This window comes from Coffea arabica, chromosome 4e, assembly GCF_036785885.1.
Source record: "Coffea arabica cultivar ET-39 chromosome 4e, Coffea Arabica ET-39 HiFi, whole genome shotgun sequence".
Classification (NCBI taxonomy): Eukaryota; Viridiplantae; Streptophyta; class Magnoliopsida; order Gentianales; family Rubiaceae; genus Coffea; species Coffea arabica.
The window spans coordinates 639784-667194 of record NC_092317.1 but is presented as its reverse complement, the minus strand read 5'-3'; the positions used below and the strand labels follow the sequence as shown (position 1 = coordinate 667194).

General features: G+C 38.8%; 3 protein-coding genes and 1 pseudogene across 6 annotated transcripts; 1 reads left to right on the top strand and 3 right to left on the bottom strand.

Moving 5' to 3' along the window:
• Positions 1-824: 824 nt before the first annotated feature.
• On the bottom strand, positions 825-7045 carry LOC113742652 (alanine aminotransferase 2-like). 3 transcript variants are annotated; one of them, XM_027270540.2, is made up of 15 exons: positions 6463-7042; positions 5762-5812; positions 5475-5525; positions 5126-5191; positions 4988-5049; positions 4775-4853; positions 4589-4693; positions 4391-4501; positions 4040-4177; positions 3802-3876; positions 3469-3589; positions 3155-3309; positions 2599-2673; positions 2127-2330; positions 825-1348 (listed from the first exon to the last, which is right to left on the bottom strand). In XM_027270540.2, exons 1-15 carry the CDS (start codon positions 6748-6750, stop codon positions 1232-1234), a joined length of 1698 nt encoding a protein of 565 aa, XP_027126341.2. In that variant the 5' UTR covers positions 6751-7042; the 3' UTR covers positions 825-1231. The 3 variants fall into 3 exon arrangements, with proteins under 3 accessions (XP_027126341.2, XP_071902996.1, XP_071902997.1); XM_072046895.1 differs by lacking the exon at positions 5126-5191 and having other exon boundaries at positions 6463-7044; XM_072046896.1 differs by lacking the exon at positions 825-1348 and having other exon boundaries at positions 2287-2497; positions 6463-7045.
• A 589-nt stretch (positions 7046-7634) lies between these two features.
• LOC113742653 (transcription factor TCP19-like) lies at positions 7635-12794 on the bottom strand. 2 transcript variants are annotated; one of them, XM_027270542.2, is made up of 3 exons: positions 10438-12793; positions 9745-9869; positions 7635-9217 (listed from the first exon to the last, which is right to left on the bottom strand). In XM_027270542.2, exon 3 carries the CDS (start codon positions 9172-9174, stop codon positions 7903-7905), a length of 1272 nt encoding a protein of 423 aa, XP_027126343.2. In that variant the 5' UTR covers positions 9175-9217; positions 9745-9869; positions 10438-12793; the 3' UTR covers positions 7635-7902. The 2 variants fall into 2 exon arrangements, with proteins under 2 accessions (XP_027126343.2, XP_027126342.2); XM_027270541.2 differs by lacking the exon at positions 9745-9869 and having other exon boundaries at positions 10438-12794.
• On the top strand, positions 10491-14878 carry LOC113742395 (alanine aminotransferase 2, mitochondrial-like; annotated as a pseudogene).
• A 7073-nt stretch (positions 14879-21951) lies between these two features.
• LOC140005814 (uncharacterized) lies at positions 21952-27321 on the bottom strand. Its single transcript, XM_072046772.1, has 4 exons — positions 26017-27321; positions 25583-25971; positions 23077-24646; positions 21952-22572 (listed from the first exon to the last, which is right to left on the bottom strand). The coding sequence occupies exons 1-4, from the start codon at positions 27319-27321 to the stop codon at positions 21952-21954; spliced, it is 3885 nt and encodes a 1294-aa protein (XP_071902873.1).
• Between the last annotated feature and the right edge of the window lie 90 nt (positions 27322-27411).

Below are 27411 nucleotides of genomic sequence, written 5' to 3'. Positions count from 1 at the left end.
ATCTGGACTCTTATATCAGTCATCTGCTAGTACAATAATATGTTAAATCAAATCAGCCAAGATACAAGGCTGATCTGCACTCTCGACATAATGTTAAATCAAATCGGCCAAGATACGGGAACCGTTAGCATAGCAGGCTGGATGTCAAAACGCCGTACGGTAGTCTGGAGGATCCGAACAAGGCAAGTTACTGATAACTTGTGAAAAAGCAGAAAAGTCCCTAGTTGTAATACTAATGATAAAATTCAATTTCTAATATTTTGCTTGGATGGCAGAAGAAAGAAACCAAAGCCAGGTAACCAGCAGCAACGTTACTGGTGAATTCCGAAAATGTTCACACACTCGTAACCGAGTGAGAATGCTAATTTGAGAGCAATTCCGAAAGTGCAAAACTAGTAGCAATCTCATTATTAGTAAGTTAGCAACCAAGAAAATGACTAAGTTTCTAATTACCCGGTTGCTACTAACGAGACTGACGATAAATATTGCAGATCCCCTGTCACCAGTATTTAGTTTACTGAGATCCAAGTGAGCTTTTGCCAGATTGCTGAGGATTTGAGAGGAATAATGTTGTTAGAAGAGTTTACCAAAAGGTTTAGGCTGAAATTTCTTTAGGGACCTTTTAAGAGTGAACAGCAGCAATGTCAGTAGCTACAGTAGAAGAGCTGCCGTGGTACGATATAAGCTATAGCCAGGGAACTAGGATTAGCACGATGGATGGCACGACCTTCGCTTCTGTTATCGCGAGTCGGAACCGGTGGAACCGTCAAGCTTCCTGCCACATCTAAAGCTGTTAAATTATGTGGTTAAAGAAAACCAGCACGATCAAAAGAGTTCGATTAGAATATCACTCGATACGGTTCTATTAGACATTACATCTTCTGAACCTGAAATTACAACGTTGAGCTTCGCATCATTCATCTCGCCTCAAAGCAGTATCACGAGTTTCCAAAGCAAAGCAGTAACAGTTTATGAAAAACCTCTTGTACGTAAACGAAACATTCGACACTGAATGCCATGCATTAATGCCATCATGCCATCATCCTATAAATTGTTCAGAGAAAGAAAAACACCGCCTGGCAAAAATGCCCTCTATAGTTTGGGAAACGTACAATATCCCCTTGAAAAAGATTGAGGAGAGCGATTGTAACATTCACAATGATGACTTTACAAGCTTCACCTCATTTGAGATTTGCTTGCAGAGATGAGATGAAATGCGCTGAATGGTTCCTCAATCACGAAATTCATCCATGAATTTTTTATGGAATTCTGTGAGACGAGAGACTATAGCTGGTATCTTATCTTCTTGAGGTAATATGGTACACCTAAAATGCCAAGTCCCAGGTACCTTTGAAACAACAATACAGAAATTAGAACCATACAAGGACAAGCAACTCAAAATAGTAAAGAAAAAGAAATAGTAATAAGCACGTAGAAATGGGAAGTAGTTTCCACGATAAATGCATCATGAACATAAATCAAATGGTAACAAAGCTTTTCTTGATCACGTGTTCAAAGGACTTCAAGAGACTCAGAATACAGTAGTATCCGCACACAAAAGATTAATTAAGAAATCTCCGTAGTTTTGCTCCGGCAACTCATTGCAAAGGAATCAAATGGACTATAGGTAATCCAAATTTCCCAAAAATCAGTCGTATTTAGTAAATCAAAATCAGTCATTAATACAACAAAGTCAATTACTACCAAACAGGTACCTGGTGGTACAGTTTTAAGAAACTACATTGGCCTTTAACCTATCAAGGAATTAACTACATAAGCATTAAAATGCAATTTCCGTCATTCGTTTTTCAATTCAAGTGTCTGCATGTGCATATGTTCTCACAAGCATGGTGCTTAGCAGCTAAAGTTTGAGCAACTCAGGTACGTATTGTGAGCTAAAGCCAATGCATCCATGAAACTCGAGCTAGTCGAGTGTCAAGGAGCACCATATTATTTTACTACATTAACTTGACTTTCATCCTAGCAGAGCTTGACAGCAAATGCTTAAAATTTTTAAATACCCAGACTATGTGAAAATTGCAGCTCAAAAGTTGAGAATGAACCCCAAAACATTCATATGCAACCCACAAAGTGCAGCTACTTAATTCATCTCATCAACAGCTTACCTGACCAAAACCAGACCCAGGAACGACGACAACTCCTGTTGCATCAAGGAGGCGACGAGCATAAAAAGCATCCGGGGCTGTTTTTGCTGCTTCTGCTGCTTTTATTGCTTTATGTGGCAGGTCTATACGGGGGAAAAGATACATTGCTCCTTCAGCTCTGTTGCATGTGACGCCTTCTAAACTGTTCAATGCATCTTCAAGAGTCTGATGTTGGATAAAAAGAAGAAAGAAGCTCAATAATATGGGATGAATCAAGATAATTAATGATTTGATAATATTTCTTCTAACAAAACTGAAGAAAAAACTCATTGAGTTATGCCATTTTGCATCACTACGGGAAACATTTGAGGAAGCTCCATCCCTATCCCTTTCTGGAATTGACAACACAACATCATCTAAAGTTATCTATGTGATGCCTTCCATCTTTATGTCCTTCAAATCATTGGATGAGAACTTGTTGATTCCAACTAACCTTTGCACGCTTTGCTAAGGATGAGAGTATTCCATCCTTCTCTCCTGTATAGGACTCGTATGATTCATCTCCCACCTGCAATATCAACAAAATTTCCTTCACAGCATTTGCCAAATGGAGCATGATTACAGAAAACACAATCAATTCTATTAAATAGGAATTCAATTCTCCCATGCTATTTATGTCTAATGACATCACATCACTACAGATACAGAGCAGTATAACAGTCTCTAGTGTGCGATAAAAATTGCTGAAGGATTACGTTTAAAGCTATTAACAGAAGAAATGAAATTTTGATTAATTTGTAACATGCCAGTTCAGGCTTATGAAACTTGAATTAGAGGAGAAACTTATAGTGTTACTCTATCGAAGTCTCATCTATCTAGGGGATCTATATTGTTTAATTAAAGTGCTCTATCTCAGTTGTGATTGTTCTGTCCGGAGAATCTGATATTCAGTTAAATTCATCCAAGTTCTCGCATTAAAGCTTACAGTATTACACTGAATTTAAGGTCAAGAAAAAGAAAAGTAACACAACTAAAAGAATGCTATTGACCTTTGGAGGGTTCATCACAAGGCTGGCTAGAATCTGCCCAGAGATGTTAGAACAAAGATTCACAGAAGCCACTTTGTATATCTGTTCCCTTATCTCAGGACTAAAACCAGTGACTTCCATGTAACCTCCTCTCTTTCCGCACTCTCCATAGTACCCTGAATGTATTGCACATTAAAGAGAGAGAGAGAGAGAGAGAGAGAGACAGGGAAGCAGAAAAACGAAAAGCTGTCAAACAATAAATATTGCCAAAAAACCATTTGAAACCATTATAAAGGCATAGAGCACATAATTAAGTGGTAGATAGGAAAGTTTACCTTTAGAAACAGACTGAAAAGATACCAAGGAGATATTTTTCTCACCATACCCCATAGACCGGGAAACTTTCTTAAATGAGTGAAACTGCTTGTCAGGAACGTAAATGTTTTCCTGGTATACCTGTAGATTTTGGATACGTTAATGAGGAACCGTGGTAATAAGCTTGATAGAGTGAGAGATTCAACAGCACAAAGGTCCAGCATTCTATATTCTGTTAAGATAATATTCAAAGAACCATACTTCAACAGAGCTCCAGAAAATTTATCATATCCTACACAGAAACTTGAGCACCCAACAAATCTAATAGTAGACAAGTTTAGCATTCTAGTCACCTCATCCGCCAGAAGAACAAGTCCTTCATTCTTGCAGAACTCCACAATTTCACACTGGTTGTCCTCAGCAAGAACCTTTACACAAAATGCTCAAAATTGGACCAATGAATTCATATCTTAAACCAATTTTTAAGCAACTGAACAAGGAAAAACAGAAAAACTAAATTCCAATATCCAATAACAAAAATGGAAAACTATTTCTTGCACCATGAGGTGCAAATATCATGTCAGTGCTCACCTGCCCTGTTGGATTGCCAGGATTTATCACAACTAAAGCCCTAACGCAAACACCGTTGGACTTGGCAGTTTCCAACTGTTTCTTAAGCTCAGAGATTTCCAGTCCCCACCCAGTTGCTTCATCAAGATAATAAGGAACCTGGAATTAATTAAGAATTTTGCATCAGAACCCACGTTGATGGTAATCAACATTCGACTAACAGTTCTTGAATATAGTGTTGAGTAACTGCCCAGTTGCACTCCCAGAAGTGTACTTATTTATATAGCCTGCAACCTCTCAGTAAATACCATTACATCTAATCACAACTTAATTGGATTGAAGAATTTCTTGTAATATGGAAATAGAACATACAAGAGTACCACCATGGAGGGCAATTGAAGCAGAATAAAGAGGGTACTGGGGAATAGGACAAAGAATTCCATCCTTCTCCGACCTTATCAGTAACTGCATCATCATATGAACCTAAAAGAATAGGAGAAGGTAGGGAGTGAGAAAAACTAGAATATGAAATATCCAGAAAATGATGAAGAAAAGTATGTCAGTACTCACAGCAGGGCTCGCACCATCTGTCAGAAAGATATCATTTGGGTCAGCAGGAAATCCATCACGCTCTGCAATCCCAGCAGCAATGGTCTCGCGTAACCCTTTAATGCCCTGGTTTAAGGGGAATGCTACATCTGAAATTAGTTACAATACAGGTTCAACTTAATGTAAACTCAAGATGAATGTTTTTACCTGACTATGACTATATGCACCAGTTGCTCTTCCAGGAATTTGATCCAAGATCTGGAAGGCTCGCTCTATAGCATCAGCACTGCAGAAGCGATGAAAGAGGCAAATATCAATTATTGCTAAAAAAAAAACTATTATGTTTGAGCTTGTCTGGATACAAGAAAGCTAAACATTCCAATTCTCATAAAAGCTTAAGATCATACACCCTTTCCTTACCTGAATAAACCTTGTGTCTCACTTCTGTCCAAAATGGCTGGATGGTCACATAAAGCAAGTACCTAATATAGAGATGATGATCACTACAAATGCTGAAAAAAAATGTTACCATGATCTATACAAGAAGATACATCATACCTCCCTGAAAAAAGTGATAGGTTGCTGGCCCAAAGATTGAGGATTCCCGATGTTGCAGTAAATTATCTGCCAAATTTTTAATGGACAAGCAATCATAATTTCAAAATTTTATTCTGGTATTAATTAATCATTTTCTTGTTAAGATGCAGACACCACCAGCAAAAACCAAAAGAACGTTGAGAAAGACTCGCTTATTAGCCATGTCCAAAGAAAATGCAATTTTGAATCTTTAACATAGTAAAGCTTATCTCTATTTGGTAATGAATCATTATAAAAGGTGGTGTAGATGATCAAAAGGCTTGCCAGTACGCATTCCTAAGTTGGCTTTGAAGAGAGGAAAATTCTGTACCTCATCAAAAGGATGAGAATCAGGATTCTGCTTTAAATCCTGCTCCAACTTCTGCAAAATTAAGCATTCTGTAAGGCCTCCTCAGAAATGACAAGTATCAGATTTGGGAGTTAATCACATTCAGAGCATTCATTCAGTCATTGACACTGGAGGAAACAACATTTTATAACTTCCCATCTCTGTTTTCCTTCGATTGGTAATGATATGGACGGTTTTCACTTGTATCCTAAACTAGGATCCGACTCCACAGATGAATAGCCAACGTATTAAGGCATTAAGTAAATTACCTGGGCCAAGGTCACAATCTCTCCACGTACAGCATACTCGCATTTCAAGACCTGGGAAAATTAACATTGAAAGTCTAGTTACGAGATCAGCAAGATGCTCTAAAGGTAATAAGAAATAACCTTTTCGTCTTCCTCTCCAAAAGATCAATAAACTTGTAAATCCAAGACAAAACCAGATAAGCTAAACCCGGGTTGCTCACAAGCTATTGATGACCAAATGGAGTGGGCTCAGCCGTACCCAAGTCACTTACAGGAGATAACGTATTGTTAATTCAAAGTGAGCACAGATCAAATAGGCACATGGATTGAGAGTCAGGAGAGATCAAACTACCACTTAATAGTCCACTATTTCATCTCCGTTTTTATACATTCATTCAAAAATACAATTGCCGGAAAAAGTGATCCAGAATAAAACACACAAAGAGCATTAAGTCGGACCCACAGCCAATTTGAAAAGGATACATGATCAAGCATCTCAAAACGAGGCCCGAAATACAAATTCCAACGAAAGTCGAAAGTCAAAAGTGTGACGAGTTATTTTAAACGAGAAATGGGTAAAACAGATTCAGAACAAAGAAATAAAAGGTAGTACTATACAGTTTGCAGAAGCAATGAAATAGCGAAGAATAGCAAAAAAGTAACAAGGGAAATCAGAAAATAAATGCCAAAAAGGGGGGGGGGGGAAGGTGAAAGAAGGATACCTTTGGATTGACGGATTGAAGAGTAACAGGGGTGGTTGAATAATTGGAAGCCATGGAGTTAGGAGAAGCAGGGAAAGAGAGGGGATGGAGAGCAGCGGCGGTCAAGAAACGCAGGGGACTAGTAATAGACGAAGGATGGGAAGGAGAAGAGGAGGAAAAAGGTGGTGATGTAGGTTGAGAAAGAAGGGAAGGAGGGTGATGAGGACGGGGGGATACGGGGCAAGTAGGGGAACAAGTGGAAGCTCTCCTGACGAGATTTCTGGTTTTGTCGGCTACGAATCTCCGCATTGCCAAAGAAAATAAAAGAGAAAAAAAATAAAAAAGAAGCAATGTGCCGCTGAGCTGAACTGCTGGTAAATTTGGTTTTGTCTCTGACCAAATTTATGGAATTTGAAGCTTATGACTTTGTGTGTTTTTGTGAGAGAGAGAGAGAGAGCGTACAGGCAGTATGGTACAACGAACGTAGCCAGGAAGGTTCAATTGCTCCCCCGAAACCGAGAGAGAGAGAGAGAGAGGCCGTCTTTCGCTTTCGCTCCCTCGCTCTTGACTTGTTGCCCAATCCCCGGAATTGAAAGCTCCTTTTCTATGTGCCTGCCACTGTGCGGCTGCTGCTGGTAATTTTGTCTGACCAAATTTTATGGAATGGAATTGTCAAACCGATTTGTCCAACAAACATACCATCATCACTTAGCTAAGCCGACCGATAGGCGATAAATAACAAAACAATACGGGGGACTGAGGAGTGGGGACCCACGATGCACGTGCAACTTCCCAATCTCACGTGCACTTCTGCATTAAATAAATTTGACCACAGGAGGCGAGGCCGGGAAGTTTTTCTAACAATCCTCCACCAGAAAGGCAGAAACCACCACCACGATACCATCGCCAGTAGAGATTGATTACCTTCATCAATTTAGACACATTAATTATTATTACTCTTTAACAGTACTCAAATGATTGCGAGGGGATGCTTCTTTGAGCTGTAGACCCACGGCCCCAACAATTTACCGATACCGACTACGCTCGGTAGCAAGTTTTCCATTGAACCAGTATTTTATTGATTCCAGTCCTATTTATTTTCCGCAATTTTTGTACATGCCATTCTATTTGCATGCTAGGCGGAAACTGCAGACGGAAAGGGGAAGAACGAGAGGAGTTACTACTATATAAGATCAGCAAAACAAGTTCATCCTTAGAAATGATCCCTATAAGTTTCTACCCAGCTAAGAGATTAGCAAAACAGACAGCCTCCACTGGGGAAACTAAAAGAATACTCACTACTAGATAAAAAGGGGAAAAAAAGAACCAAAAAAAAAAAAAACTAGCAGAATCTAAAAACGAAGGATTGTGTTGTCTGCTCTAGGACTATTAGAAAAAAAAATGCTAACCTCCTAAAGCCCTAACCATTTTGTCAGTCCACCCATCTATTTTTATCTTCTATCAGGATTTCGAAGATGGAGTTTGGTCATTCCCCGCCCCAGCAGCAGCACCACCAACCATAAACTGAAGTTCCCTCTTATCGTAAACCTCCAGTGAAAAGTCCCTCAACACTTGAGCTGAAGTAGCACCAGTAGGACTCCCAGTCGCCCTTGTTCCAACAGTTGCTGCACCATCCCTACTACTAGTACTACTGGCAAATGGAGCCATTGCGGAAATCTTCCCTGAAAAATTCTTATCTCCGCTCCCAACAATATTGGGCAATGCAGACCCCATACGACCCTCACCCTCATCACCCCCACCACCATCAGTAGCAAAATTAACCGAAGGCCCAGGCTCCATTGCGGACACAAAATTAGAAATGGGCCTGCCTGAAACGCCAAAAACCGGCGTAGCTGCTGCTGCAGGTATGGCCCACAACTGAGGCTGATTAGAAGGCCTGGGAGGAACAGCACCTGCAGCTGCAGCAGCAGCAGCAATGGTGGCGCCAGTAGGAGGGATCATAAAAAACGCACCGCTTGGAACCACACTTGTGGGAACCATCCCAGGGGCCCCGTGTGCTCCCACCGTCCAAACCGGCACCAGACCTTGTGGGGTAATGGGTGCGACAGGTGCAAAACTGGAATTATCGTTCACCTCATAAAACTCGCTCGTGGAGGCTCTCTTCCTTTGTTTCCTAGCCCCGTCACCCTCAGTGGCCGTCATACTGGTGCTCGATGTGGTCGGAATTTTCAATGCCCCGTTAACTGAGACGGCAATGGCCGGAACAGTGCCAGTACCGGTGGCTTCAATGATTGCTGGCTCCGCTCGCTCCAGTAGCCACCGGATAGTCTCACCGTCGGACTTGTGGCCCAGCTCCCGTGTCAATTGGAAGATTCTGGCAGCACAAGTGGCAGGCATGCGGATTCTCCTGCCGCGCCCCTCCACCTTGGTGTGTCGGTCCTTGGAGGACCTCTTGGGAGGCGCCAGCAGCATGGGCTTATCAAGGTGATGAATGGGGGTGAGGCCGACTGGGATTGAGCCCTCAACGTCATTATCTGCAGGCTCTTCCTTGAGCATTGGAACGATATCAGAGGACTGCAGAAAAGGAGGCGGTGGTGGAGGTGGAGATGGGGTTGGGTCCACTGCCGCCGCCACCCTAGGAGACTGTTCGAAAGCAGGCCCAACGGCTGTGATAGTGTAATGGTGTGGGTCACCGAGTAATAGATCGTGTGCATCATTGTTAACCTCGTCATCATCAGGTTCAAGGTTCTGGCTGTTCTCAACAGAGGCCATGCTAAAAGCAAAAACCTTAATATAAAAGAAATCACCTAAAAATCTGCAAAAAGAAATGAAGAATGGAGAGAGCAATCAGTAATCAAAACAGCAGTAGGTGTGGACAGACGAAGTCATTTGGAGCAACTGAAATTCAGAGGAAAGGGTTTGGACTTTGGCATCAGGACTGGGATTGTATTCACTGATTGGGGTTTCAATTGTACTCTGAAAAGCTATGTTTTGAAACTCAGACCGAGTAATGACTCGGCCGAACTCAAGGGGTCAGGAGTCAAAGAGTTCGATCGGGGTTGGACAGGTCTAAGAACTATGTATTGTCATCATGATGTCATAAATATATATAACCTTGAACACCACAAAAAGTACATACACTTTGGTGGCTTCCTTTTTCCTACCCATTTCCTACGTATCATACCCACAAAGTAATACCAACTTTGAAAACTCAAACACATACAATCAAACCAATAACTTCACAAATGAAGAAGAACAACTTCCAAATCCATCCAAACTAAATACAAATCTAATATTACATCTTAAAATCTTAAGACAATGAAAAAAAAAATTGAAAATTACCTCTTTAATTCAGTTCCAATGTTCCACAGGCAATACCACTGCCATTATGTATATTCATCAACTCCCTCAAGTTGAAATACTGTAATAACTTGTTTCAATCTAAAACTTTGACGGAGCAACATCATCTGAAAGAACCAAAAAAGAACAAGTTGAAGTATAATAAGTTTTGTTTAGTTGAAAACATGTCATAGTATTTATTCAGGTATTGACATGTTAGGTTTCTATACGTCGAGTTATTAAAAAATTTTCTAGGCCCAATATATACATCTTAGTTCTTTTTCTTAGAATCCATATGTAACAAATTATTGCAGAATATGATCCCTGGCCAGTTCTTACGTGCGAAGCTTAATCTAAAATGCAAGTGCCAAAAATGAAAAAAAACACTGATACAAAACTTGATTCCCAAATAGTAGAATCAATTCTTACTATCCTGGTTCTTATATTAATGCACTTTTTAAACTACCACTGGTACTATCCTTCAAACACTAGGCCTATGTTACAGTGGGATCAGTCCACACATCGAAGTTTTTTATCAAACGAAAAAGTTTTAAAGAACCCACAATAAGCATCAATTTGTCGTCCCTTTCAGAGTCAATCCCCCAAGAGCAAAGCAGATGCCAATTACAATTTTATACTTGCAACAAAGGAATAAAAACGAAAAAAAAAAGGACAAATGAAGAGAAAGAAACCCACCTTAGCAACATGAAGTCGCCGGCGTCGGTATTGAGGGAGACAAGGCTACGGTCATGTCTCTGATGAGCGGAGGAGGCAAATTGGGTGGGAGGAAGGGAAGTGGGGTAGGAATTGCGGTGGTGACGGCTGGGGGTGAGGTGAAGAATTAGGAATTAGGGCTGGTCGGTCAAACAAAAGTTAAGACAAAGTCAAGAGTCCCAAATAAAAAGTCAGCAAAATGCAAGAATGAAAAACCCCGGTTTTACTTGAAAGTGAACAAAGGCCGAGCGGGGACCGGAGATTCGTGGCAATGCAAAAATGAAAACCCGGTTTCTCTCTCTATTACTATTACGGTATTACCTTTGGCAATGCGGAGATTCGTGGCCGGCCAAACCACAAATCTCGCCAGGGATAGCTTTCACTTGTGTTCCATGGCCCTACTTTGCCTCCTGTCCCGTCCTCGACGTCACACTGTTCCCTTCTTTCTCATCCCACAACATCATCTTTTTCCTCTTCTTCTCCTTCCCATCAATCGTCTATTACCAGTCCTCTACATTTCTTGAGCGCAGCTGCTCTCCATCCTCCTATTTTGCTGCTTCTCCTAACTCCATGGCTTCCAATGATTCAACCACCCCTGTTACTCTTTCAATCCGTCAATCCAAAGGTATTCTTCTTTCACCCTTTTTGGGATTTATTTTCTGATTTGCCTTGTTAGTTTTTGCTATTCTTCGCTCTTTCATTGCTTCTGCAAACTTTATAGCTTTTATTTCTTTGTTCTGAATCTGGGTTTTACCCATTTTCTGGTTAAAAAAACTCATAAAGCTTTTGACTTTTGCTGGAATTTATATTTCGGCCTTGGGGAGGGAGCATGCCCTATTCCACTATTGATTGTAGCGGGGTGATCATGACTATGCACTAAAGGTTGACTCTTTTTTTTGGTTGGGGTATCTAGTAGTTGTTGCCTCGATTTGAGATGCTTGATCATGTATCCTTTTCAAATTGGTTGTGGGTCCGACTTAATGATCCTTTTTTTGGGATTTATTTTCTGATTTGCCTTGTTAGTTTTTGCTATTCTTCGCTCTTTCATTGCTTCTGCAAACTTTATAGCTTTTATTTCTTTGTTCTGAATCTGGGTTTTACCCATTTTCTGGTTAAAAAAACTCATAAAGCTTTTGACTTTTGCTGGAATTTATATTTCGGCCTTGGGGAGGGAGCATGCCCTATTCCACTATTGATTGTAGCGGGGTGATCATGATTCATGACTATGCACTAAAGGTTGACTCTTTTTTTTGGTTGGGGTATCTAGTAGTTGTTGCCTCGATTTGAGATGCTTGATCATGTATCCTTTTCAAATTGGTTGTGGGTCCGACTTAATGATCCTTTTTTTGGGATTTATTTTCTGATTTGCCTTGTTAGTTTTTGCTATTCTTCGCTCTTTCATTGCTTCTGCAAACTTTATAGCTTTTATTTCTTTGTTCTGAATCTGGGTTTTACCCATTTTCTGGTTAAAAAAACTCATAAAGCTTTTGACTTTTGCTGGAATTTATATTTCGGCCTTGGGGAGGGAGCATGCCCTATTCCACTATTGATTGTAGCGGGGTGATCATGATTCATGACTATGCACTAAAGGTTGACTCTTTTTTTTGGTTGGGGTATCTAGTAGTTGTTGCCTCGATTTGAGATGCTTGATCATGTATCCTTTTCAAATTGGTTGTGGGTCCGACTTAATGATCTTTTTTTAGGTGTGTGTGTTTTATTCTGGATCACTCTTTCCTGCAATTGTTTTTTCTTTTCTACGAAGCATTATTTGAATGAATGTATAAAAATGGAGATGAAACAGTTGACTATTAAGTGGTAGTTTGATCTCTTCTGACTTTGATTCCATGTTGTTATTTGAATGGACAATATGTGATCTCCTGTAAGTAACTTGAGTACGGCTAAGCCTACTCAATTTGGTCATCAATAGCTTGTGAACAACCTGGGTGTAGCTTATCTGGTTTTGTCTCGAATTTTCAAGTTTATTGATCTTTTTCAGAGAGGAAGACGAAAAGGGTATTTGTTATTACCTTCAAAGCATCTTGCTGACCTCGTAAATAGACTTTTCAATGTTACTTTTCCCAGGTCTGAAATGTGAGTATGCTGTACGTGGAGAGATTGTGACCTTGGCCTAGTTAATTTACTTATTGCCTTGATACATTGGCTATTCATCTGTGGAGTCGGATGCTAGTTTAGGACACGAAGTGCAAATCGTCCATATCATTAACAATTAAAGGAAAACAGAGATGGGAAGTTATAAAATGTTTTTTCCTCTAGCGTCAGTGACTGAGTGAATGTCTGAATGTGATTAAATCCAAAATCTGGTACTTGTCATTTCTGAGGAGGTCTTGCAGAATGCTTAATTTTGCTGAAGTTAGAGCAGGATTTAAAGCAGAATCCGGATTCTCATCCTTTTTGATGAGGTACAGAATTTTCCGCTCTTCAAAGCCAACTTAGGAATGCATACTGGCAAGCTTTTTGATCATCTTCACCACCTTTTGTAATGATTCTTACCAAGTAGAGATAAGCTTTGCTATGTTAAAGATTCAAAATTGAATTTTCTTTGGACATGGCAAATAAGCGAGTCTTTCTAGAAGTTCTTTTTTTGCTGGGGGTGTCTGCATCTTAACAAAATAAATAATTAATTAATACCAGAATAAATTTTTGTAATTACAATTGCTTGTTCATTAAAAATTTGGCAGATAATTTACTGCAACATTGGGAATCCTCAATCTTTGGGCCAGCAACCTATCGCTTTTTTCATGGAGGTACGTGATGTATACCTATCACTTTCTTGTATTGACTATGATAACTTTTTTCTGTTTTTCAGCATTTGTAGTGATCATCGTCCCTATCTTAGGTACTTGCTTTATGTGACCATCCAGCCATTTTGGACAGAAGTGAGACAAAGGTTTATTCAGGTAAGGAAAAAGTGTTAAATTTTAAGCTTTTACACGAATTAGAATGTTTAACATTCTTGTATCCAGACAATTTCAAACGTAATAGGTTTTTTTTTTCTTTTGTAGCAATAATTGATCTTTGCCTCTTTCACCTCTTCTGCAGTGCTGATGCTCTAGAGTGAGCCTTCGAGATCTTGGATCAAATTCCTGGAAGAGCAACTGGTGCATATAGTCATAGTCAGGTAAAAACATTCATCTTGAGTTTATTTTAATTTGAACCAGTATTGTAACTAATTTCAGATGTAGTGTGCCCCTTTAAACCAGGGAATTAAAGGGTTACGTGACACCATTGCTTCTGGTATCGAAGAGTGTGATGGATTTCCTGCTGGCCCAAATGAAATCTTTTTGACTGATGGTGCATGCTACTGACATACTTTTCTTCATCATGTTCTAGGGATTTCATATTCTAATTTTTCTCACTCCCTACCTTCTCCCGTTCTTTTAGGTTCATATGATGATGCAGTTACTGATAAAGGTCAGAGAAGGATGGAATTCTTGCCCTATTCCCCAGTACCTCTTTATTCTCCGCTTCAACTGCCCTCCATGGTGGTTCTCTCATATGTTCTATTTCCATTTTACAAGAGATTCTTCAATCCAATTAAGTTGTCATTAGATGTGATGATATTTACTGAGAGGTTGCAGGCTATATAATTAAGTACACTTCTGCAAGTGCAACTGGGCAGTTACTCAACACTATATTCAAGAACTATTAGTCGAATATAGGTTACCATCAACGTGGGTTCTGATGCAAAATTCTTAATTAATTCGAGGTTCCTTATTATCTTGATGAAGCAACTAGGTGGGGACTGGAAATCTCTGAGCTTAAGAAACAGTTGGAAACTGCCAAGTCCAATGGTGTTTGCGTTAGGGCTTTAGTTGTGATAAATCCTGGCAATCCAACGGGGCAGGTGAGCACTGACATGATATTTGCACCTCATGGACCAAGAAATAGTTTTCCATTATGGTTGTAGGATATTGGAATTTAGTTTTTCTTTCTTTCCTTGTTCAGTTTCTTAAAAATTGGTTTAAGATATGAATTAATTGGTCAAATTTTGTGCATTGTGTAAAGGTTCTTGTGGAGGACAACCAGCGTGAAATTGTGGAGTTCTGCAAGAATGGAGGACTTGTTCTTCTGGCGGATGAGGTGACGAGAATGCTGAATTTGTCTACCTCAAAGTGCCAAACGGAGAATAATCTGTGTTTCATTTGTTGGCGCCCGCAGTTTTGCTGCTGTCTTGTTGGGCCTTCTCCCTATTTTTTCCAATTTCTGACCATATTTTTTTGAAAAGTCGAATTCCTTATTGACACCAGTAGTAGTTGTCGTAGTGCTTTCTTGGACCTTAATATCCAGTTGTAAGCACCAAGCAAGAGGCAATTTACAACTCTTAAAAATGAATTTGACTTGAGTGTAACATTCAACTTTTAACAGAATATAGGGCCTGTTTGGAACCCCAAGTTTTTTACAAGTTTGTATGCTACTAGTTTTTTAATAATTTTTGTTACAGGAACCCCAAAAAACTTATCAAAGTTTTTAACCTACACACTTAAAAAAATTTTCCCTTCAACTTTTCTAATACACAAAATTTTCGAAAAACTTTTCTATAGACCTATTTGCCATCGCAAGAGTTTATTGAGAAGTATTTCACCAATAGGATTTTTTATATAAGTAATTATCAAGTGATTAAGTGTTTTTAAATATATTATTTGGATGCATAATTCAATAATTATTTAATATATTGGATAATTTGTAATTTAAAATTTTTTAAATGTATTTATCTCTTCATTTGGTTCATGATATAGAATAAAATGATTAAATTTAATTTTTTTTTCTAAACCACAAAAGATATTCTAGTAGTACTAAATTTGAACTTTTGCTAAAGAGTCATGTTATATTATAAACACTATTATAATCTACAAACTTACAGCCCCCTATTGTAACAAGTTTTTGCAATATTACAATGAACTCCCTTAAAAATGCTTATTTATCCATAACCCCAATGTCGCTTCATCTTGTGAATTCCTTTCTTCTCCCCACTCCCCTCATCTTTTCCTCTGATGTCTTTGTCTTGTTGGCCTTTCTCCTCTTTTCTGCCTCAACTATTCTAACATCTTTACCATTGATTTTCTACTGAGTTGTACATATTTTGGTAAGGTCTAAAACTTATGCTGCCAACCAACCATGGTTACAACTAGCAAAAATTGAGAAACAAGTTGCTTCCATTTTTGGGTCACCTCCTTTAAATTGTTAATGATTCAAAATTTTAACTTTCTGGTATTCCCTACAACTAAAGTAATCAAGAGGCGAATTTTTTTCTTTTTCTGAATTTTTATCTTCGCTAACTTCATACCAAATAATAATCTAGACGTTCAACTAGGTTTTTCTAAACTTTTTCCAAGCATATCTCCCTTAATATCAAAACCAACGGATAATTGACAAAAAAAAAAGGAATAGAATGGAAAATGGAACTGGAGGAGAAAAGAAGGGGCAACCAAGGAAGATCAAAGGGTAGGGATAGATAGGTGGAGATTATTTAGGTGGGCACGGTGGTTTACCGAATAAAATGGTAGCTAGTTGCCATCTATATGCAACGAACGGCTTAGATGGGTCTATAATTCTGATAGAGTTACGACCGTAAACAAGCAATTTTAGTTCTTTTGCTAAAAGTGCTTAATTGGATAGATTGTGGACAGCCAACCATCGTGCTGTAAAAATTGGATAGGTTCGATCTATAGTGTTATTAGGGCCTCCTAAAAAGATATACTAAATTCATCAAGTTGTTCTTAAAGATCAAAAAATGGCCGATTATTAATGGATTGCCCTCTAAATCTACAATCATAGTATCTGCTTAACTTAACGTGCTTCTAGGGAGTGTAGAATCTCAAGTAGTAACATTTAGTATACTTAAATAAAATTTCAGTAAGCTAATATTTTTCAAGCCTTTACTTTACGCGATTTGCAAAGCGTATTTTTAGGTATTCGAGCTTGAAATTGCAGTTCATACCATAAACTAAGAAAAACATATGAAAGAGAGGCATTTGCAGTGGCGGATGCAAGGGTCGAGATTTGAGTTGCTAAATGTGTAAATTTTCTCTAATAAAATTATGCAGGAACACTAGTTGCTTTCTGTAAAATTGTAGAGTTAAGTCTATTTTTCCAAAGAGATAACTAAAAATTTCTTTCCCTTCATCAAAAGGAGGAGGAGGAGAGGGGGGAACAATTTCTACAATCACTAGCGCTCCTAGTCGTTGGTGGCTTGGTGCAATCCATACCTCCTAAGGAATGCGCCGTTAATTTGTTTCAACTGCCAGAGTACAAAAAAGAGTTCCATATTGTTCCCACATTGCCAATATCAAGACCATGAAAGAATGTTCATAGTTTGAGGTTGTTACTTGGTCAATTTGTGTTTAATACCTAGTGGCAACTGTGATCTGCATTTATTGTAGAGGACTTGGGATTCAAAATCAATGAGGTCATGGAATTAAAGGATAGGAAAAGTGCCAATAATCCAAAGAGAAATATTTTTGTTACTTGACCAACCATCAGAGAAAGCAAATACAACAAATTGTGAGATTGTGAAAACCAACGTAGTAAAAATCAGTTCTTGACAAATGCATCAGTAAAATGCATCAGATTGAAACCAGTTCTTGACAAATGCATCAGTAAAAATCAGTCTGCCTTCATCCCGGATAGGCAAATTCTTGATAATGTAATTATAGCTCAGGAATACATGCAATATCTGAAAAACAAAAGGCTTGGGAAAGAAGGGTATATGGCTATCAAGTTAGACATGGCTAAAGCTTACGATAGGGTGGAATGGCACTTCTTGAAAGCTATGATGCTTAAAATGGGTTTTTGTGAAAAATGGGTATACTGGATTGCAAGATGCATAGAGACTGTTTCATACTCTTTCAACTGCAATGGGGAGGTAAAAAGATATGTGAAGCCAGGTAGAGGGATAAGACAGGGTGATCCACTGTCACCTTATCTTTTTTTGATTTGCTCTGAAGGGTTCTCAAACTTACTCCAAAGATCTGTTGAGGATAGGAGCTTGAAAGGCGTGAAAATTAGTAGGCAGGGACCAAATATTACTCATCTTTTCTTTGCGGATGACTCACTCATTTTCTATGGAGTTGATAAGCAGCAAGCTGAAGAAATCATGAGAATCTTAAAGGTGTATGAACAAGCTTCTGGACAATTGATCAACTTAGAGAAGTCATCTGTGATCTTTAGCAAGAATGTAGAGAGAAGGCAGAAAAGTGAGATTTGCAGTATACTAGGGGGTATGGAAGAAGTAAAGCAAGGAAAGTATCTTGGTCTACCCATGGTGATTTCAAGGACAAAGGACCAAATCTTCGGATACATAAGAGAAAACATCAATAGAAGATTGGAAGGCTGGAAGAATAAGCTGTTAAGCAATGCAGGAAAGGAAGTTATGATTAAAGCTGTCACAATGGCAATGCCCACATATATTATGTCGTGCTTCAAATTGCCAAGGAAACTTTGTAAGGATCTCAGTTCAGCTATGGCAAACTACTGGTGGGGGGAAGCTAATGGGAAAAACAAAATGCACTGGATTTCTTGGCGAAAATGGCTAGGGACAGAAAGGAAGGGGGACTGGGGTTCAAGGATTTGGAGGCCTTCAACAAAGCTCTATTAGGTAAACAGATCTGGAGGATAATCACCAAGCCTAATCTACTTATGAGCAAGGTTCTGAAAGCCAAATATTTTCCTAAGGGGTCTATCTTTAATTGCAAAGTGCAAGGTTGTGCGTCTTGGTTTTGGAAAGACCTGATAAGTGTGAGGGAGATGGTGGAAGAAGGTGTACTGCGGAGAATTGGTGACGGGAGCAGCACTAAAATATGGGATCACAAGTGGATACCAAAAGCCCCGAATGGCAGGCCTTCTACTCCAAGACCCCAAAACTGTGAGTATGACACAGTCCAACAACTCATCACCAACAGAAGATGGAACACAAATATAATCTTTAGACTCTTCAACAAATCTGATGCAGAAAGTATACTCAGTATTCCAATAAGTCTAGCTGGTAGAGCAGATTCTAATTATTGGAAATACAGTGAAGGGGGTGTGTACACAGTAAGATCAGGCTACAAGAGATTAATGGAAGATAGTTCAGGCACAAAAACAAATATGGAGAATGCAGGAACAAGCCTTGATGCTGGTGGTATCCAAAACAAACATCTTTGGAACACTCTGTGGAAGCTCAATATCAAGCATAAATTTAAAATCTTCATTTGGAAGTGTATCAATGGTGTTTTACTGTTGGGTGTCAAACCAACAAAAATAAAATTCCTACTCTTAAGTCACGAATTAAGTCCACTATGGTACTGGAGCAGGGACTTAGGCTGTGCAATGGGTTACTAGCTTCACCCTGGTGCCAGAGTTTGCTTGATCCGATATACCAAAGTATATTAATTACGTGAAAGACAAAATTCGAATATAGCAGCGAGCAGGGTCGAATCCACAGGGACTTGGGAATTTATTTTGAATGAATGTAACATTAAATAAAAATTGGGGGAGTTGATATGGAACTGTCTAATTTAATTGCTCAAATTAAAAATATAAAGTAAATTGACGGAAGGAAAATCTCTAGTCAAAGGTATAATCTCCACTTATGGTTCGAATCACTGATCACAGATGCAGAGATAAAATCTTTCATTTACAAATAAACTGGTTATGGTTGTCAACAAGCTCTGACAACCTGCCTAACCTTCCTGATTCGATAACCACAACAAACTCTGTAGTTATTGCCCTAGCCAATTAAGCAGTCCTAAACACGCTCTTAGGATTTAACCTATTGACAGCATTAATCATTAGACTGGCCACCAATTATAACCAACAAACACACACGCTCGGTTTATTTAGGCTATATCATATATTTCCGCAACAACGACTCAAAAGTTTCTACTACAATTGAATCATATCACTTGCCACATGCACTAAAATTACCCAACAATTACGGATTGAGCACTCTTAGATGGCGGTTAATTACTCACACAATTAAACAGTGATCAAGTATTTAATTGCAAGAAATAATCATATGCATAAGTGAACAGGAAATATATAAATACTTGCAAATTAAAGAACGTAGGGAAATCAATTTGATCTCACAGTTTTGTCGAACCAAAGCTTCGATTTAACCTCTGACTAGATGAAGAAATTAGCCACTCCTCATAGTTGAATTGCAGCCAAAAGTACTGGATTGCAAAGGCATTGCGTTTTTACTAGAAAGCAAGGAATAAAAGATGTTTTTCCCGTTGGGGAATATTGTCGAACACCTGGCGTGTGTCAGAGGCCAGTCCAGAGAAAGGAAACTAGAACTAAACTAAAAAGCTAAACTAGAGGTCCCCCCTTGCTTCTGTACGTCCTCTCCTTAAAAAGCCAAAAGTAAGATGACTAAAAGCTATCTCCGGTGGTCCCCACACATGTGGACAAAGTCTCCAAAATTACTTCTTCTTCCAAGTCTCTCTACGTTCCTTTCTTTTAAGAGCCCAAATGACTTATAGCTTTGTGGTCCCCACCAATCCAAGGCCTAAGGATTGAATCCCTTAGAAGTCTCCATATTCTCCATAAAATCCCTCCTTTTTGGTAGTTTTCTGCTTCATTCCTGAAATTAAGTCCCGATACCAAATATGAGTAAATATCAGCAATTAACACAATATTTGTCAGGGATAGAAGGGAAAATTAATAATAAAAATACCAACAATTAACACCCTATCAATTCCCCCCACACCTAAACCATGCTTGTCCTCAAGCATGAGAACAAGAAACAAACACCAATATTTGATAGTGGCTATTGCTCTATCCAACAAATTGCCAAGATACCAAGAAAAATAATATTCAAGCATCAATGGTCAAGTCCAAGAAACATCACTCCGGTTAGCTTCTAAACCACAAATGCCTCTAATTCCAGGTTAACTAATCTAAGAAAAAGGAATGACACACAACAGTTATCAGCAAATGGTCCAACTATTAACCAAAATCTCAACATTAAATCCATAATTCGGCAAGCTGACTTTTATTACACACTAACACAACCTTCACTTTTTTTCACATTTTTTCTACTTTTCTCTTTTTTTTTTTTTTTTTTTTTTTTTTTGCATAAGTAACAATATACTTAGTCACTAGCCATTTGAGCCTTTTGACGCGAACTCCAACATTGGCCAGATGAAGGAGCCCGGTTACTCAGCTTCTATCGCCACGTGACCACGTACTCATAGAAGTTACTACCTTTTGACGCGAGAATCAACACTTTTAGGTGCAGATCCCCGGTTACTCAGTAGTAACTAATAGCGGAGTACAGTCAAGTTTATTCATAGTTAAAAATCACAAAAACTCAATATAACACAAAAACCAAAAGAAAACTTGCATCAGCTAGCCTCATTTTCAAACATGGAGAACTAAAGTTAATAACCGGACCAATTCACACGAAAATGCCAATAATCATTCCCTATGCCTAGGAAAGTTAACCAAAAATTATAAGAGTAAAACAATCATTGATATTCACCAAAGAGATGTTTTTGGATTCAACCACATTAACTTGGTACCCTTTTATTATTAAAACTTGGCAATAGCAGAAATAGAGGCAACAATCCAACATCAAACTTGGCATCACATACGAGCTAATCACTAAAAAGAAGAAAAAGAAAATGAATGAAAGACACTAGCACCATAACTGCTCCCCCCACACCTAAATCCTACATTGTCCTCAATGTGACAAATAAAAAGCAAAAGTGAGAGGGAAAGCAACCACACTTCCCTGAAATCGGGGCATAGTGAAGGGCGAGGTGGAAACGGAGGTGCAAAGCCTGTAAGAAACAGAAACTGCGCCAAATCCTGTGCCATGCCGGCGACATTGGCATCGACGTTGACCATGCGAGCCTCCAAAGTCTGAACCTGGAAAACTAAGAAGAGAGGAAGAAATGAGCTGAAATCGCGTTTCTGAAGCCTTTGTTGGGACACATAAAACGCGATTGAAAACACGCCTTCAACTCGCGTTTTATAAGTCGCGTTTCCTTCACAAATCTTGCAGGAATGAAAACGCGCCTTCAACTCGCGTTTTCTAAGTCGCGTTTTATGCACAAATCTCGCAGGAATGAAAACGCGATTAAAAACGCGCCTTCAACTCGCGTTTTCTCAACCCGCGTTTCCTTCACAAATCTTGCAGGAATGAAAACGCGCCTTCAACTCGCGTTTTCTAAGTCGCGTTTTATGCACAAATCTCGCAGGAATGAAAACGCGATTAAAAACGCGCCTTCAACTCGCGTTTTCTAGTCGCGTATCACGGTGGCTTTCGGACGATTCTGATTGTGAGCTTCCTGCACGTCATCACGCGGGCACGTCAAAACTGAAGGGCACCTATAAATCGGCAAAAACGAAAACTGAAACCCAAAATTAGTCGAATTCAAGGAGAACACCTCTAAACTACCACACGGAATTGAACAAACAATTAAAATGAACAATTGGGTTGCCTCCCAAAAGCGCCTTTCTTTAATGTTTTTGGCTAGACAAAATAATGCTTCAATCAGAGAGTTCAGGCACTGCAAGGGTCACCTCCTCAACATTATTAACTTGAAATCCTTCATAAAAAGGTTTGAGACGATGACCATTAACCTTAAAAATCTTGTCAGTGTGAAGACTTTGAATTTCTACTGCACCATGAGGAAACACATTAGTCACAATAAAAGGTCCAATCCAACGATAACGCAATTTACCAGGAAAAAGTTTAAGTCTAGAGTGAAAAAGAAGTACTTTTTGACCAATACAAAAAATTTTCCTTGAAATTGCTTTATCATGAAATGCTTTTGTCTTCTCCTTATAAATGCAAGAACTCTCATATGCATCATTTCGGATTTCCTCCAACTCTTGCAATTGCAACTTCCTGTGTTCTCCAGATTCATCCATCCGCATATTATAATTTTTAACTGCCCAATATGCCCTATGTTCCAATTCCACAGGTAGATGACAAGGTTTGCCAAAAATTAATCGGTAAGGAGACATACCTATGGGGGTCTTAAAAGCTGTACGGTAAGCCCAAAGTGCATCATCTAAGCGCAAACTCCAATCCTTTCTATTGGGATTCACCGTCTTTTCAAGTATCGACTTGATTTCTTTATTGGAGATTTCTGCTTGACCACTAGTCTGCGGATGATAGGACGTAGAAACCCGGTGAGTGACGCCATATTTCTTCAACAATGCTTCCATTACTCGATTGCAGAAGTGTGTCCCTCGGTCACTGATAATTGCTCTTGGCGTGCCATACCTGACAAAAATATGAGATTTAATAAAATCAACTACAACCTTAGCATTGTCAGTCCTAGTTGCCTTAGCCTCTATCCACTTTGAGACATAATCAACTGCAAGTAATATATACATATTACCAAAAGAGGAAGGAAATGGACCCATAAAATCTATACCCCATATATCAAAAATTTCACAAACCAGTATAGGAGTAAGAGGCATTTGATCTCTATGGCTTAAATTACCTGTCTTTTGACAATTTGCACATGATTTACAAAATAAGTATGCATCACTAAACAAAGTTGGCCAAAATAAACCACACTCTAAAACCTTTCTTGCAGTTCGCTTAGGGCCAAAATGTCCACCACACGCATATGAGTGACAGAAAGATAAAATTGATGGAACCTCTTCTTTAGACACACACCTGCGAATAATTTGATCAGAACAATATTTCCACAAGTATGGTTCATCCCACACATAATATTTAACATCACTTTTAATTTTTTCCTTTTGAGCTCGAGACAAATCATTAGGTAGCGTTCTAGTAACCAGATAATTCACTAAATCAGCATACCAGGGAATTGTCTTTTGAACTACAAAAAGATGCTCATCTGGAAAATTATCCTTCAAGGGAGCAGGTCCTTCACTATTGATCAAACGACTGAGATGATCAGCAACCATATTTTCGGCACCCCTTTTGTCTTTAATTTCCAAATTAAATTCTTGGAGTAGGAGAATCCACCTTATAAGTCGTGGTTTGGCCTCTTTCTTGTTGAGCAAATATTTCAAAGCTGCATGGTCAGAATAAATAATGACTTTAGTGCCAAGTAAATAAGAACGGAATTTTTCTAAAGCAAAAACAATAGCTAAAAGCTCCTTTTCCGTAGTCGAATAATTGCACTGGGCACCATCCAAGGTCCTCGAGGTATAATAAATGACATAAGAAGCTCTGCCCTCCTTCTGGCCAAGTACTGCACCAACAGCAAAATTGCTGGCATCACACATTATCTCGAAAGGAAGACTCCAGTTTGGTGGTCGAACCACTGGTGCTGAAGTCAATGATCCCTTGAGCGTGTCAAATGCACTCTTGCAATTATCATCAAAATGAAATACCACATCCTTTTGAAGTAATTTGCATAGAGGATGGGATATCTTTGAAAAATTTTTGATGAAACGCCTATAAAAACCTGCATGGCCAAGAAAAGAGAGAACTTCCCGCACACTTGCAGGGTAAGGTAAACATTTGATAATTTCTACCTTAGCCTTATCTACCTCAATTCCTTTTGCAGATACCACATGGCCTAAAATTATGCCTTGGTCCACCATAAAATGGCATTTCTCATAATTTAAAACAAGATTAGTCTCAATGCACCTTTTAAGAATTTTTGTGAGGTTAGTTAAACATTCATCAAAAGAATTACCATAGACAGTAAAATCATCCATAAACACTTCTATGATATTCTCCACATAATCAGAAAATATACTAACCATACACCTTTGGAATGTAGCAGGCGCATTACAAAGACCAAAAGGCATTCGTCTATAGGCAAATGTACCAAAAGGGCAAGTAAATGTGGTTTTCTCTTGATCTTCAGGCGCCACTGGAATTTGTAGAAAACCTGAAAAACCATCAAGACAGCAATAATGAGATTTTCCTGCCAACCTTTCCAACATCTGATCAATAAAAGGCAATGGAAAATGATCTTTACGATTTAATGCATTTAATTTTCTAAAATCGGTACAAACTCTCCACCCATTTTGAACTCGAGTGGGCACTAACTCACCTTTAGGATTTTCAATAACAGTAATTCCTGTCTTTTTAGGAACTACTTGAACAGGACTTACCCACTTACTATCCGAAATGGGATAGATTATACCTGTGTCAAGAAGTTTTAAAACTTCTTTCTTCACTACCTCCATCATTGGTGGGTTCAATCTCCGTTGAGCCTCTCTCGAAGGCTTAGCACCATCTTCTAACAAGATGCGATGCATGCAAGTGGCTGGACTTAATCCTTTTATGTCAGCCACTGTCCATCCTATTGCCTCCTTGTGGTCCTTCAACACCCGAATTAGTTTTTCTTCCTCTAGAGCAGTCAATTTACTGGGAATTATTACTGGGAGTGTATCTCCATCTCCCAAGAATGCATACTTTAAATTATCCGGTAACTGCTTTAATTCCACCTTCGGGGCTTGCACAATAGATGGCAAAAGCTGTGAATGAGACAGAGGTAATTCCAAGTAAGACACATAGGAAAATTCTGGACAAAGAGAATTCAATTCAAAAATAACTTCCTGCAATTCAAAAGGAAAAACAAACTTCCCTTTTATCTTTTGCAAATTTTCCTGACAGAGACCAGTAGAAATAGCAACCTTCAACGCATCGTCATTATTAAATTCAAAATTTTGCTGCGCCAAAGAATCAATTACATCTATAACAAAAATTGAATGAGATTCACCAGGATATTTCATGGCATCATAAATACTAAATTTAATAACATCACCATCAAATTCCATAGTCAATGTGCCAGTGAAAACATCAATTTTTGTTCTAGCAGTTTTCAAAAATGGTCTCCCTAACAGTATTGGAGATGAATTAGAATTATCATCCTCCATATCAAGCACATAAAAATCTGTAGGAAAAATCAAATTATCAATTTGCACTAAAATATCCTCCAAAACTCCATCAGGATAGGCATTTGATCGATCAGCCAGTTGAATTATTACGCCCGTCTCTTTTAAAGGCCCAATGTTCATCAAATTATAAATAGAACGAGGCATAACATTTATCGAAGCACCCAAATCCAACATAGCTTTTTCAATTTTAATATTACCTATTTTGCAAGGGACAGTAAACATACCTGGGTCCTTGCATTTAGGAGGCAATTTTTTCTGCAAAACTGCCGAAACATTTTCTCCCATATGCACTTTCTCGTTTCCTTTCAACTTTTTCTTACCAGTGCATAACTCCTTCAAAAATTTAGCATATCTAGGAATTTGCTTAATTGCATCTAAAAGAGGGATATTTACCTCAACTTTTCGAAAAGTGTCCAAAATCTCCTGTTCTTGTTCTTGCTTTTTGGACTTTGCCAGTCGACTAGGAAATGGTGGCGGAGGTGTAACCACTTGTGTTGATTTTTCTCCAAAATCTGGTTGTTCCAAGGCTCTAGGTTGAGACACATTCCCCTCTTTTTCGAGCTCTTCCTCGATTGCTTGTTCAGAAATTTTCTTGCTCGGCTCAGGCAACTCTTTGCCACTTCTTAATGTGATGGCACTAGCATTTTGGTTGGGGTTGACAATTGTCTACGAAGGTAGCTTTCCAGATAATTGGGACTCCAATCTATTGACTGTGGAAGCTAACTGGCTCATTTGATTCTCCAAATTATGAATGCTAGTTTTCGTCTCCTGTTGAAATTGTTGAGTGTTAGTAGCCAAAGATTTCACAATATCCTCAAGTGACATACCTGATTTAGGAGCAGGTTGTTGCTGTGAAAGTTGAGGTCTAGGTTGATATTGTGACTGATGTGGAAATCCTGGTGGCCTTACTGCATAATTAAAATTAGGATGATCCCTCCATCCTGGATTATAGGTGTTTGCATAGGGATCATACCGTCTCTGAGGTGGTCCTGGAAATCCAACTGCATTAGCCTGCTCAGTCGAATCATCTTGGAGTGTGGGGCACATATCTGTTGGATGACTCGAACCATAGCAGATTCCACATGTTTTCAATTGCTGCATTTGTCCTATAGCTAACTTTTCAACCAAAGAAGTTAGACAATCTAATCTTTGCTCTATTGAAGAATTACTTACCTCATTGACTCTACGAGTCGTGTTATCCTGCCTGTCTCCAAATTGTTGAGCATTTGCAGCCATACTCGATATCAAATTTCTTGCCTCCGTGGGTGTTTTATTCACTAAGGAGCCCCCACTGGCAGCATCAATAATTCTTCTGTCAGTTTGGGACAGACCCTCATAAAAATACTGGATGAGGAGTTGGTCAGGAATTTGATGATGAGGACAACTAGCACATAGTTGCTTGAATCTTTCCCAATATTCATGTAGAGTCTCTCCATTGAATTGTCGAATTCCACAGATGTCTTTCCTAATGCTTGCAGCTCGGGATGCAGGAAAGAATTTTTCTAGAAAATGCTTCTTCATGTCTGTCCATGTGGATATTGACCCAGAGGGCAGATAATAGAGCCAATCCTTAGCTTTATCGGCTAAGGAAAATGGAAAGGCTCTTAATTTAATTTGCTCCTCTGTGACTCCCTGGGGTTTCATTGTCGAGCAAACCACATGGAATTCTTTGAGATGCTTGTGGGGATCTTCACCTGGTAAGCCATGAAAAGAAGGAAGTAAATGGATTAGTCCAGATTTTAACTCAAATGCAACCTCTAATGTAGGATAAGTAATGCATAGGGGCTGTTGATTTAAATCTGGTGCAGCCAATTCTCTCAATGTCCGTTCATTAGCCATGGTGCTATTTATCTCTTCCGTCTCACTAAATGAATCCACAAAATCTACTACTGAATTATGTCCAGTAGATGAGGAGGATGCCTCTGCTCGTTCTCTTGTTGCTTTTCTCAATGCACGAGCAGTCTTCTCTATCTCAGGATTATATTGCAGTTCACCTGTACGAGAAGATCTAGGCATAAACCAGTAATAATAAAAACAAAAATATAAAATATAAAAATAAACAAAGAAAATAAAATTCAAAGAAAATAAATTTATTTTGACACCAAG